This window comes from Leuresthes tenuis, unplaced genomic scaffold (assembly GCF_036924035.1).
Source record: "Leuresthes tenuis unplaced genomic scaffold, fLeuTen1.0.hap1 SCAF_23, whole genome shotgun sequence".
NCBI classification, from domain to species: Eukaryota; Metazoa; Chordata; class Actinopteri; order Atheriniformes; family Atherinopsidae; genus Leuresthes; species Leuresthes tenuis.
In genome coordinates this window covers 13,709,737-13,722,931 of record NW_027325377.1, presented here as the reverse complement: position 1 = coordinate 13,722,931, position 13,195 = coordinate 13,709,737, and the positions used below count along the sequence as shown (strand labels likewise).

The window sequence follows — 13,195 nt, the reverse complement described above, 5'->3', positions numbered from 1 at the left end:
TCCGTCTCCAACTTAATCTGAAAAAGAGGAATAAAATATTTTCGGGGAATGGAGACATTTATTGCTTTAAGATTATGTTGCAAATGAAACCTCCGAATGATAGCTAATAAATATTCTTCTGAATGAAGTTCTTGCACTGCACACAAATTAATCTAGACTATTGTGAAAAAGTTAGATATTTTGTCACTCATTTCACTCTGTGTAATGAATCTATAATATATTTCAAGCCTTTATTTCATGTAATTTTGCCGATTATGGCTTACAGATAATGAAAACCCAAAAGTCAGTGTCTCAGAAAATTAGAATATTACATAAGATCTTTTTTTTTTTTTAAAAAGGGGGGGTGTTTTAAAAAGAAATTTCAGGTTTCTGAAAGATATGTTCATTTCTATGCACTCAATACTTGGTTGGGCCTCTTTTTGCATGAATTACTGCATCAATGCGGCGTGACATGGAGCCTATCAGCCTGTCACACTGCCGAGGTGAAATAGAAACCCAGGTTGCTTTGAAAGCGGCCTTCAGGTCATCTGCATTGTTGGGTCTGGTGTCTCTCATTTTCCTCTTGACAGCACCTTGTAGATTCTGTACGGGGTTTCAGGTCAGGCGAGTTTGCTGACCATTCAAGCTCAGGAACACCATGGTCATTGAACCAGCTTTTGGTACCTTTGGCAGTGTGAAAAGAGGACTTTGGACCACTGAGCCAACAGTCCAGTTCTTTTTGTCCTTAACCCAGGTAAGATGCTTCTGACGTTGTCTCAGGAATGGCTCAGGAGCGGTTTGACACGACATATGCGATATTTGTAGCCCATGTCTAGGATTCGTCTGTGCATAGTGGCTCTCGATGCGCTGACTCAAGCCGCAGTCCACTCTTTGTGAAGCTCCCCCAAATTCTTGAATGGATTTCATCCCAAAGATAACAGACAGACAGACTTAAAATGGTATGTCTGATTCCCAACATAGGTGAAAACTCATGTCTCGAGTTGGTGTGTAACTAAAAAACATAGTTCACAATTGTCACAGACCACGTCCAAAGAAGAGCTTCGTCATGTCCTTCAAGCCTGGAGAACTATTCCTGTACTTAAGCTTGTGTAAGAGGAGTCCCTTAAGAATAAAGATGGTCATGCAGTTTGCCATAAATACTGCATTTAGATTTCGGTTTGTGCAGTGCATCACTGCACTTCCTTCCTGTTCTTCTGGTAACATCGATAGAAAACGGGTTGCATCTCAACCCCTTTTGCACATGATGGTATTTACCGGATAGAAATGAGAAATAAATGTGGTTTTTAAAGGTAAAATGAATCTGAAATAAATAAGTCATCCTTTGAAAAATGACCTCATCTAAATAAAAGACTATACATACTACGTGTTCACATTTCCTTTTTATTCTCTACTTCGTTTTTTTAACAGTTATGGTTTAGGTAATAGCTGTATTACTGTACTTCATTCTGAATTAAAAGACATTAACAATTAATGATCTTGACAAAGTTGATAGATAATGGAAATAATGGAACTGCCACTTCAGATCGAGAAAAGAACAGACCATTTGATAATGAATAATGTTGCTTAGAAGTAGATTATTTACGTGGAAATATGCGACTCTGCTTAAGACAGAGCTTTTAACTGTCCGAGATGTTTCTTTGAATCCGGAAATCTTAATCTCAGTCATGTTATTTCTGTCCACAATCCGCATTTGTGACCAACGATGTCAAGCTACGTTCAATAGATTTTGATAATTTCACCTGCCGCCCATGCAAAGCACATTACTAAAGCACAAGTACTTTAATAATTTGAGTTTATAAGTTCTACAAGTAACTCTCAAAGACAACTTTTTTTTCTTCATCTTCCAGACCTTACAATCCTCATGGGGAACGACAATGCTGCCGACATTTCGACGTGAGGCCTTTAAATGTTCAGGCGGAAGATAAATCAGCTTTCATTGATTTTAAAAAGAGGACTAAATTGGCTTTTTCTTGTTTCAACAATAAGACCCACCTGGACCCCATGAGGTGAAAATATCTTCAGCTTCATTTCACATTTTCAGTTCTCATTGCAGTGGAATTTTTTTTTTTATGAATCTTTTGATGATTTATACAGGATTCCAACCAGAAAAAAACCCCACAAAAGGCTTCCATCAGATGTCCGCTTATGTGCAATTTGCAACCCTTATCCAATCAATCACAAACACCTACATACAAATACAGAGCAGCATCCTCAAGTGATGCATCATCTTGAGTCTTCTTGTCGTTACCAAGTGCAGCTTTTAGGGCACACAATGGCTCAGCTTCTCCGCTTTAGTCTGGTAAAATATAGGAAATCTTCCAGAAAAATTAAGTCAACAATTACAATGTCACTCTTGGCGATTTTGCAGATTACAGATGTGCGGGTCACTGACAGCGCAGCAGCAGAGGATTGGTGCCAATCACACCACACCAATGACTGAAAATCGTGGTGCAACAGCTGGTCAGTCGTGGGCTTTTTCTACTTTGTGGCTCCACACTGGCTTGCGTTTCTGTAAGAAAGCCCGGATGCCCTCCTGCCCATCTCTCAGAGCCAGGTTGTCCACCATCACCTTGGAGGCGGTGGCGTAGGCTGCATCTCGGCCTTGAGCCATTTGTCTTTGGGAGAAACAAAGCGGGGAAGAACACGTGAAGGGAAATGCGGTATTCAATATTTCAAATAAATTCGCTAAAAGGGCCCAAATAAACACTTTAAATGTATTTTAAAATAATTTGTTTCTTGGAGGTGATGTTGGGTGGCTCCTTAAAACACGAAATTCTTTCAGCCATTGAAAAAAAACACTGAAAAAGTACCATGAAAATGGAAAATGGGGGGAAAAGAGGTCTGCCTGCACCGTATAAAACTCCCACCTTTGGAAAGTGGCCTTCCCGAGAGCTACAACGGGTCGGCTGGCTTGACACACCCGCTGGGCTATGCCTAACGTCTCCTCCTCCAATCGCTCCTCTGGCACCACCTTACTAATCAGACCATGCAGCAGTGCGTCATTGGCTGACATGGGATTTCCTGTGAACAGCATCTCCATGGCAACCTTGTGTCAAAGAAGGAAGGTGTGTCAAATGAGATCTGATATTGGAGGTTTTTAAGCTAAAATAACTTTTAACATTCCATGTTTAGCTCACTATACAAGTAAATAATTATTTTTTTTTTTATCTATAAAAAAGTTCGAAGAGCACTTGATGACTTGATGCATTTCTATTTCATCTCACAGACAGTCCAAAAACAGAGCTGTACTGAATCAGCTACCAATTGCTGGTAATAACAGAACCAGGGTTATTGTGAGCTGAGAGGAAAGAGGGAGTGAAGACAAGAAATGAGAAGCACATTTAGCCATATTTGAGTTGACTGCAACTCGTTACGTTACTGCAAATGTGATGAAAGCTTCTCAATGAGTGTTAGTCCGCCTAAAAGCGGTCAATGGGCAAATGCAAACGTCAGACAACAATCGGGCCAAAACATCAGTGGCGAGGAGGATAGAACCGCCGCCGTTGAGGAAATTTCTTTTCAAAGGCAGAGAGGGAATGACAATTCTAATTTGCATACTAATTTAAGGTTACAAGAGAAGCTTTCATTTCCGTGCTTTTGCACAACTTATTATTCAACTCTCAGCTTTTATTCTGATTTGTTATTCATTTTTCATTCAATACTCGACACAAAAGTCAAGGGCTAATTCCCAATAACCGAGCAATAACCACGGTTTAAGTCGGGCTCTTGTTTAAGAGAGATTAATGTGTGGCTGGGTAGCAGGCGCTCTGTGTATTGAGACTAAAGCCGTCGCGACAGTTTAAGTCCTGGCCTCCTGGCCCTCTGCTGAATATTACACCCCCACTCCGTCTGCTCAGCTTCCCGTCAAGCTACTATTGAAAAAAACTTGAACATGCTGAGATAGTTCTCTGCTAACAAATAAATAGCTGAAATTCTCTCGAAAGAATATATGACGCTACACAAAAAAAATAGAACGTAGAATCTCAGTAAAGTCTAAATTCTAACATGAATTTGTCAGCCAGGATCTGGTTACAAACCAAGCTCAATGCAGAAAAATAAAAGCTCTCCTCTGAATGTACTGGGCTGAAAAAAGGTAAAAGCTTTGGAGATACTTTCAAAGTAGACATCGCCAATCCCAAACCTTCAACTCCACTACATCAGCCCACTGAGTTTCATGTTCAAAATAATAAGCAGGGTGTTCTGGTTCTAGTTAAGTCCATGCAGACCCCTGAAAATTCAGCTTTTAAATACAGTTGTCGCGTGTCCTTTGATTACCTTCCTCGGCACCGATCTGCCGATGGCCACCGCCGGTGTCGAGCAGAACAGGCCCACGTTGACACCTGGAGTGGCAAAGGTGGACTTCTCTGTCGCCACGGCGATGTCACAGCTTGCAACGAGCTGGCAACCGGCTGCCGTGGCAACACCGTTTACCATGGCGATCACTGGCACGGGTATGTCCTGTATCAGAGTCATCACCTGAGGCAGAGTCAGCAAATTCAGAGTGTCTGTGAGTAAGCATCATCGACTGTATGAGATCTAGGTTGCTGTGTTTTGTGCTGCATTCCACCCAGATAAATACAGATAAAAGAGGAGAGGGGAAAAAAAGCCAGTCCTGTCACTTCATCAGGCCGGAATTTGGCCAAAGTTTAAAACAGTGAGTGCCTGTCTTCTTAGAAAGCTCCTTGCAACTCATGATGCAATTGCTTCAATAATAATTAACTTGATATATAAAAAATATATGAAAATGATGGTCAAATTTGCACATAATCCACATTTCAAATTTACTTGTGTCCAACCAAAACCTTCTGTACAGCAGAATTACAGACAAATCTCAAAACAGTTGCTTGTAACTGTAACAGTTTACCTGTAAAATATGGTGTCCCACAGGGGTCAGTGTTAGGACCACTTTTATTCTGTTTTTGCACTATGACTGCCAGCAAGATGTTAAAACTGAATGTCTCAAAGTTTTCGACAACTCAATTCCAGCAGAACTGGGATGATTGTAATTGCTCCCTAGTAATATGACCGAGACATTGTCCAGTCATCCAGGTCATGGTAATCCTAAAACCTTGCATAAGGGCAGCTGGACTTCTTCTTCTTGATTCTGGGAGACGTTTCGCCTCTCATTCAAAAGGCTTCTTTAGTTGTAAACTATTTGGCGGGTCGTTAAGCGCACAAGTGTCTCAGTGAACCACCGGACTGCCGTGTGGGTCGCTGAAGTCATTCTCACCTGCGAGTCGTTTACCTGCCTGAATGATCGTGAAACTGAAAAAGCTTTCAGATGAGAGGTGAAGCGTATTCCCGGGAATCAAGACAAAGAAGCCCAGTTGCCCTCATTCAAGCTCTCTGGATCACCGGCAACCGGAAGAATAATTACTGCCATCTGCTGGCTTCCCGTGAGAACACATAAAGCCTGTTAGAAAAGAACCGTTTGTTCGGACAATAACCTGAATATTGAGCACACACTTGTGTTTTTCAACCAGCTATGAAAATTGTATATTCTTGTGATCTATTCTTCTGAAGACACATGGGCAATCCTATACACTGCAGTCTCCTCCCTTTTTGATTCTTGCAACAGTCTCTCATCTTGTCTCAACCAAAATCCATTAACAGGCTCCAGATTTCTTAGAACTCAGCAGGTCAGAAAAGCCTCCTTGTGCTGGCTTCCGCTCTGTTTTAGAATTGACTTTTACAGGACTCTGTGGTGTTCCTCCTTTTTTATTTCACCCTGTCCTAAAATATGAGTCCGTATAGCCCTCCTTAGTCTGAGCTCCTCTGGCAGAGAAGTTTTACTTGTTCCAGGAACATGGTTTGAGTCCAATTCACAGAATATTTGCTGTTGAAGTCTCTAAACTCTGGAAAGATCGACTGGAGATCAGATGTCTCTTCTTAATCTTAATTAAGAATTTCCTTCGGTTTCTGTCCCATCTTAATGGAACACATCTGGTTCTCGCTTAACTTCACAGGCATTTTAACCGATCATTTAAAATTCACAGTAAGTAAAAGGGCTGATTTTCAGAGTCAGGCTGAAAGAGGAAAAAGGAAGACATGGCCCCTTACCTCCGAGCAAGTGTGAAACACCTTTGTGTGATGCTCTCGGCCCTCAGCTGATGTCAGCTCCTTCAGGTCGTGTCCGGATGAAAACACCGGGCCTCTGGCTGAAACAAACGCACCAGAAGTTTGGACCAGAATCTTTCACCCTCCGTCAGATAAAAATCACGGAATCTGACCTGATATGACGATAACTCTGAGATCCTCGCTGTCGACATCAGTCAGGATGTTCTCTCTGAGCGATGCCAGCATGGACAGAGACAGAGCATTCCTCTTCTTGGGGTTGTTCAATATTATTCTCCTGGAAGAAAGGAAGAGATTAAAGTTTAGCGCAACTTTTCAAATATTTCAGCACAACCGTCACTTGGATTTGTTCTAGAAATGTTCTCTTAAAATCAAGACGTCAATTGGCTCGTCAGTTTTTTGCAGTATTTGAAATGCACTAAAATGCTCCCTTCGTTCTCATGAAGAGCAAATAAACAGAGAACATAGTAACCTTTTAAACTCACAGCAGAACAGCAGTTACACTGTTCAACCATTACCAGAAGAATATCATACCCAACTTTTTAAAACCATTTCTGGATTAATCGTGTAATAGTTGCTTTTGCATCCGAACATTAAATTCCACCCTCATCACAAACTGTAGTCAAACAAAAAATGCAATCCTTTTTTACTCAACTTTGCACATCAATAGACTGATCAAATTAAAAAAGTTAGTGTCTAAAAAGCCATCAGGGGTATTTTGTCTTTTCATCCAGCAGAAGGCGCTCTAACATCAGCTTGACCCAACACATGACCTGGCAATCTCTTTGTTGACAGTACTGCACTCATTTCTTTATATTTTACTTCCAAACAGCTAGATTTTAACCCAATCTTTTAAAGGGATTTCAAAGGGAGCAAACAGTTTCCAAGACTTTTTGAAAGCCTTTCAAATTTTATAATATGGACATTCGCTGCCTTTTTACTTATTTTCAGTCAGGTCATTGTACTTGACCATTTTGAGAATATTGTGGTTTTCGTGAGCACATCTGAAGATTTGAACAAATTACTTTGTTTAAGTATTCTTCATGCGGATTTTGTCTTTGTTATCGTGCAGTTCTTACTCAGCTAAATAAATCATGTTGATACTTTTTCCACCACTGGTTCTCAAACTGACGGATGAATAAAGTGACATTCGAGTCTAATGTTGACGTTTTATTACAACAATGTGATTGTCACAGGAAAATCATCAACGCCGAATTTGTCCTAAGGCCGTGTCCTATTAACTGGAGCACTGTGGTTACACCTGGAACAAGTTGTGGTCGTGAGATTCTTTATTTTCTCCAGAAATACAAAGTTTCTCTACGAGGGTTCTCCGTGACTGACACCTCTTAGGCGACGGACACGTTTAACGGCAGCACCTGATTCCGTTGTTTTGTTGTCTCACTGTCAGTGGCTCCGGTTCGGCCTGAGAGCAGAACCGAGGAGCGGAGAGCAGCGACGTTTTCCTGCTGAGCTGCAACACGCCGGCACCTCTGAACAGCAAGCTACGAGCCATGTTGTGGTCGCTTTCACCTTCCCACTCTCACTTCCGGGTGTGACGGCACTAATGACACGTGACACGTCAACATCAAACTAGAAAGAAAAACGTTAATTAATTAAATAAATAAAGATCCTCGAAATCAAGATTTTGAGATACTATCACATTTGTCTTCTCAAATTCTGAGACAATAATTTTTAAAAACTTTGGTTTATAAAGTTGTCCACCATCGGGGACGAGGACCTGATGTCTCCACTCGACTGTAGCTCTCCTGCACCATCCAGCAGCTCAGGACACCAGACCTGGTAAGTTGTTGTGCTGAGTATCCAGTAGTTTGTCTCACTGGATATTATACCAACATGTATATATACCTAACAGTGTGACTTTATAAAATAAATACATGCTGTAATAAGTGACCAGCCAATGAATGAATACCAATCGTAAACAGTTAACTATTGCCCTTATTGCTGAGCTGAACCTGTGTTATTCTACTTATGACTTAATATAAACCTTAAATTCATTATGTTCTTGTACACAGCTAAGAGGAAGCGAAACGGCAACACTGGAACGCAGAACATCAGCCTCCACAATCCGGGCCAAATGACTCCTTTGCTCTTGGACTACCTTGAGCGGGCGGACGAGAGGTTCCTGCAGCACAGCAAGGAAATGAGCGATGCCTTGTTGCACAGGCTGGAGGCAAAAAAGTGCGTTCCTCAATGTAATGGAGTGCGCAAGCCAGGTCAGGTCTACTCTATTAGAGTACATTTTACAAAAAGCTATATAAACAGCAGGTGTATTATCTAAGATCTCACAAATAAATCACTCTGATTCTCAGACTTTATTATATACAATTAGGAAAATTCGTCCCACAAGCAACTCAAAAGAAATACAATCACACATAAAATTAAATCTGTACCTCAAAATCTACATGCCTTTATAAAGATAAAATCAATTTTCACCCTTAAACTATTTTTATTTGGGGTTTTAACTATTTTCCCATGGACAATTGGAAAATTAGCTTTCCCTGTAGGATATCTGAAAATAAAAAAAAAAAGAATAAATCCTAATTCTGAGTACATCTGTGAAATGATAACAGTTTAAGATTAAAAATAAAATAAACCACCTGATATATGACGAAAGGATAAATTCATCATGTTTAAAGTGCAAAAACCATAAATGTGTTAAATATCAAAACAAAACAAGCACATTCAACAGTCCCGTATTCATGTAAATTTAGCAATCATGCATTTTAGAATTTCTTTTAACAAGATTATACAGTAGATTACATTACCTCTTCAAACTGTGATTAACATCCAAAATAATGTGAATATCCAGAGGTGTTTCTGACTGGTTTCATCAGATGAGATTGATATTCGTTAGCTCAGCTGCTACTTCTAACTATAATGTCTGTCAGGATGGCTTCTGGTCATTCATAGTGGAAGCTGGGATAGAAAATGGGTAAGTGGACGGCTAAAGTAGCATAAAAAGGGATCTTTAAAGACACAACATACTCGTACATACAAACTACAAAGAAGAGGAACCTCTATGGATTTTTAAATACCACATGTTGCATCATCCTGCAAGTTAAACCCAATCCATTTAGGTCACAAGGCTTTAAGTAGAATCAATTAAAGAAAATCAGCACTGGAACACTCGCACAGATATGACATATTACAGTAATAGACCTTAGCTTGTTGTTCTGGTTTTACAGCTACCGCTTGCATTACTTGCTTCTTTTTTAGCTTCAAAAGACAACGTCTTTCAGAGCATTTGAACATTAAAGAACGTGATTTCCCTCCAGATGCTGTGGAAGGTGTCACAGGGACACATTATGAGTGATGGAGCATCTCTAACCATGAGTCTCCATTGTGACAGAGACAGCCTGTGCCACTATCTTTATTGGGACTTTACTCCAGGTGCTGATGTACGGAAACAGCTTATCAGTGAAAGCGTGTGTGAAGGTGTGTATGTGCGTGTGTGTTTCGCCATCGTAAAACGACAGCTGTCCTCGGTCACAGTCCAGGAGCATTCTGATCCTATTAGGGTTTCTCATCACTGACACGTCAGTTCCGGTGTCTGTTGGCGAAAGTGTTTTGTATTCTCCGCCGCAGAACATCAGCCTCCACAAACCGGGCCAAATGACTCCTTTCCTCTCATTCGACTCCTCTGACACACCCAGTACAAAAGCGTTGTTGTCTCCCACATCCACCTCCCAGCTGTGACACCCTGAGTCAAAGGCCTCTGAGCCGACGACGGAGAAGAAGTGGTTGATCCTCTCTGGATTGTCAGGGAGCTCCTGCTTTTCCTCTCCCTGCCTCAGACTGGTCAGATCCTCAGACATACTGAGGTTTGGATGAACTGTGTTTGGATCCAGAATTACGGGACTGTAGGAGACCATCACCTTCATCTTGCTCCAGACATTGAAGCTCAGGTTGCCCAGGTGTTGGGCCACATCTATCAGAGCTCCTGGGACGGGCTTTGGGTCTTCAGGCAGAGGTTGCTGCTGGACTCTTTCAACTGCAGCTTTGCAGCTCTGCAGAAATGAAACATCTTGAGCTCTCAGCTCCTTCTCTGTGGCTCAAACTATACAAGAAAGAGCTGTTATCTCTCTGCTCAGAGCCCCGATCTTCTCCATCATCATCTGACTCTTCTGCTCCTCCTCCTCCCTCAGTGCAGCCAACCTGGCTTCCTCTTCATCTTCTAGAAACTGGTGAAGCCTCTGGAACTCCTCCTTAATCCTCCTCACTGTACTTTCAGCTTGAACTTTAATGTGCTTTGCTGTCTGATCACAGTTACCTTTCATTTCATGAATGAGCCTCAGTTTCTTCTGTAGGGGCTTTAAAAAATCCTTCAGTCTGTTTTTCTCTCCTCAGCGGCTTCTTCTGTGGGTCTGACTGTGATTGTTGTGCGTTTCTGAATTCCTGCATTCGCTGCAGAGCAGCTGCTGGTCGTCCACACAGAAGAAGCTGAGTTCCTGTGAGTGCAGGCTGCAGACGGGCACAGATCCAGCAGATGTGAGGCTCTCTGGTAGAACAGCCTCGATTTCACTCTTCATTGCAAAGACAACAGGAGGTCATTTCTTTGAAGACCTTCTCTTACAGACCGGACACTCAGAAATCTATTCGTCTGCCCATCTGCTCCGTAGACAGTCAGCACAGAAGCTGTGCTTACACGACAAGATGAATGGATCCTTACAAATGTCGATGCAGAGAGGACATGAGAGAACTTCATTGATTTTGGAAGCCATGTTATCTTATCGTTCCCTCTGTCAGCTGATAAAGAGTTGGTTTCACTTTGATTGCAACTTCTCAAAACTCTTAAAAGCAAGTATTGTACGTTACCACTGGCAGCATCCCCAGTATTCCCTGTAGCACCGCTGTGTATCTTCTTCAGGAGGAATTTTTGAATTTGATATAAAATTCAAGACTTTTTTTCTTTCTCTAAGTGAGTGTCTCCTTTCACTGAAGGAGAAAAACAACAAGCTTACTTCCTTGTCTGATGAGCCTGATGGGCGGAGCTTCATTTCATGGCTCTTACTGCACAGTTAAAAACAGCAGACTGTCCCAGGACACCCTGTGATTTACCGTTTGCATTTCCAATTGTTTTATCCAGGAAAGTTTTAAGTTTTAAGTTTTACCGAAAGAACAGCTAATCTTTCTTTCCAATATACAAGTACAGAGAAGGAAATATTATTGTCTCTCTGATTTACATGAAACCCTATTTGTCTCTTGAAACCAAAAAAATCTGCATGTTTGAAAAGTAGATGGCAACAGAATGCAACAATTAGGAAAATATTTCATGGTACAGTATTGTGCAAAAGTCTTGAGCCTCCCCTCACTTATTTGTATTTGTTTCCAAGCAGCCAGACCATGTTGTAATCCTTTAGTGGTCTTGAGGAATAGTTCTCCGCGCTTGGTATTTTAAATATTTCTTTGAACACTGGCTGCTTTTTTACTAATTTCCAGTCCAGTCCTTGTACCAGACTAGAGTAATGTGATATTTCTGTTTGCTCTGCCACTTTTTAGTAACCTGTTAATTATTCAAGCATAAAAAGGCATCTAACAAACTGCAAGGGATGACCAAGTACTGTGTCTACACATGAATGCATGAGCTCACAAACACTCCTAAAAACAAATGACCTCACAAAATGTATGGACTTAACGGAAATATGACCACTCGATGGCAGAAGGCCGTGTAGTTATATAACGTCTGAATAAAAAGAATTAGATCAAGAGAGGAGGCTAAACAAAAATCAGTAGGCTGGATTAATGAGAGTGAGTTTGACACTCCAGTAACCATGAGTGAGATGTAGAGAGACAACAAGTGTTATATATATATTGGTTGGACTACTATCTAGTATTTTCACAGGAACATGCTTGATTTACAACAGTTTTAACTCAATGGGCCGCTCATGAACTTAACACGGCTGTTGCCGCAGGGCAGTCTGGTTCTGTTGAGTTCATTGGCCAGCAGGAAATCTCCCAGTCGTCCCGATGGCCACTCCGCCCCTGAGCAAACAGCTGAAAAACAAGCATCCAGGCACATTAATGCACACTGGACTTACACGGGTAACTTACACAGCAGTAAAGGCTTCATTACTGATCAACAACAGCTTTTGGCCCAGCATATGCCAACAACCAAACATCTTTTTTGGGGAAAGTTTCGCTTATTTCAGCAAGACAAACCAATCCCAACAGCATAGCTGCATAGTAATAGCATTCTGGTGCTACACTGACCTGCCTGAAACGGCAGCTGGTTCAGAAATTTATCATTGAGTTAATGGTGTTCAATTGATTTGCATATTTGTATTCCCCTTGTTGCTGCAACATTGAATGAGATTAAGCAATTTGGAGGAAGACGATGGTGCTATTACTCCACACAAACTGATAATCCTTTTTTTTTTTTTTCTTACACCTGTTTCATATTCAACAGTCTCACGTAAAAAATAACTAGGTTGGTCCAGAGCGCAAAAAGGTTAAAAAATTACATCTCCTACACTTTATGGGGTTAAAATTGGTAACATGCCTATTACATCTGACCATTAAAATCTGACAAAATCACTATGCAGTCAAAAAGACTAAAATGAATCCATCTTTAAGGCTCAGAAAAATGTTACATGCTTATGTTTTCGTTGTAAAGTGAAGCATGTTTAAACTTTGCATCGTGTGAAACCGTCACAAAGGTGATGTGGTGCAACTATTACATGCTAAAAAACTCAGTGGAGGCTGAAGGTGGTGGTTGGTGATACACTGTTGGCTGTAACGAAAGAGAAAAACAAGGTTCAAGTCCTGTCTGTGCCTATACTGTCCAACAACTTTCCAGTTTTTTTTTTTTACTTCACTTTCAGATGCAGCTGATTATGTTTAAGCATTAGAAAATACATCACAGCGCTGAAAAATCCCGCCGCGGGGGAAAAAGGAACATATTACATGTTTTCTTGTGAGACTGGGTTGTGAAACATTATTCTTTTATGACAACAAATACAATATTGCATCACTGCTGCTGTAGAGTACCTTCTATGTACTGACATAAACACAAGCTGTGTGCAAAAAACCCCCAAAACTGTTGAGAAATATTTATCAGTTAAAATAATCAAACCATACTCATATTAAGTGAGTCCATTTA

At 40.9% G+C, this 13,195-nt stretch overlaps 1 protein-coding gene and 1 pseudogene across 1 annotated transcript; both read right to left on the bottom strand.

The window, feature by feature from the left end:
- Window positions 1-1,365: 1,365 nt before the first annotated feature.
- echdc3 (enoyl CoA hydratase domain containing 3) lies at window positions 1,366-7,623 on the bottom strand. Its single transcript, XM_072377941.1, has 6 exons — window positions 7,452-7,623; window positions 6,231-6,352; window positions 6,061-6,158; window positions 4,276-4,476; window positions 2,868-3,046; window positions 1,366-2,615 (listed from the first exon to the last, which is right to left on the bottom strand). The coding sequence occupies exons 1-6, from the start codon at window positions 7,586-7,588 to the stop codon at window positions 2,462-2,464; spliced, it is 891 nt and encodes a 296-aa protein (XP_072234042.1). The 5' UTR covers window positions 7,589-7,623; the 3' UTR covers window positions 1,366-2,461.
- A 1,718-nt stretch (window positions 7,624-9,341) lies between these two features.
- LOC140283220 (zinc-binding protein A33-like) lies at window positions 9,342-10,618 on the bottom strand (annotated as a pseudogene).
- Between the last annotated feature and the right edge of the window lie 2,577 nt (window positions 10,619-13,195).

What these genes read in the sequence shown, in the direction of transcription:
- echdc3 (XM_072377941.1), bottom strand. Translation starts at nt 7,588, where the DNA reads ATGGCTCGTAGCTTGCTGTTCAGAGGTGCCGGCGTGTTGCAGCTCAGC. An exon ending in CAACAAAACAACGGAATCAG is followed by an intron (nt 6,353 to 7,451) that starts GTGCTGCCGTTA and finishes CCTTTCTTCCAG; the next exon opens with GAGAATAATATTGAACAACC. An exon ending in GCAGATCGGTGCCGAGGAAG is followed by an intron (nt 3,047 to 4,275) that starts GTAATCAAAGGA and finishes CTTTGACACAAG; the next exon opens with GTTGCCATGGAGATGCTGTT.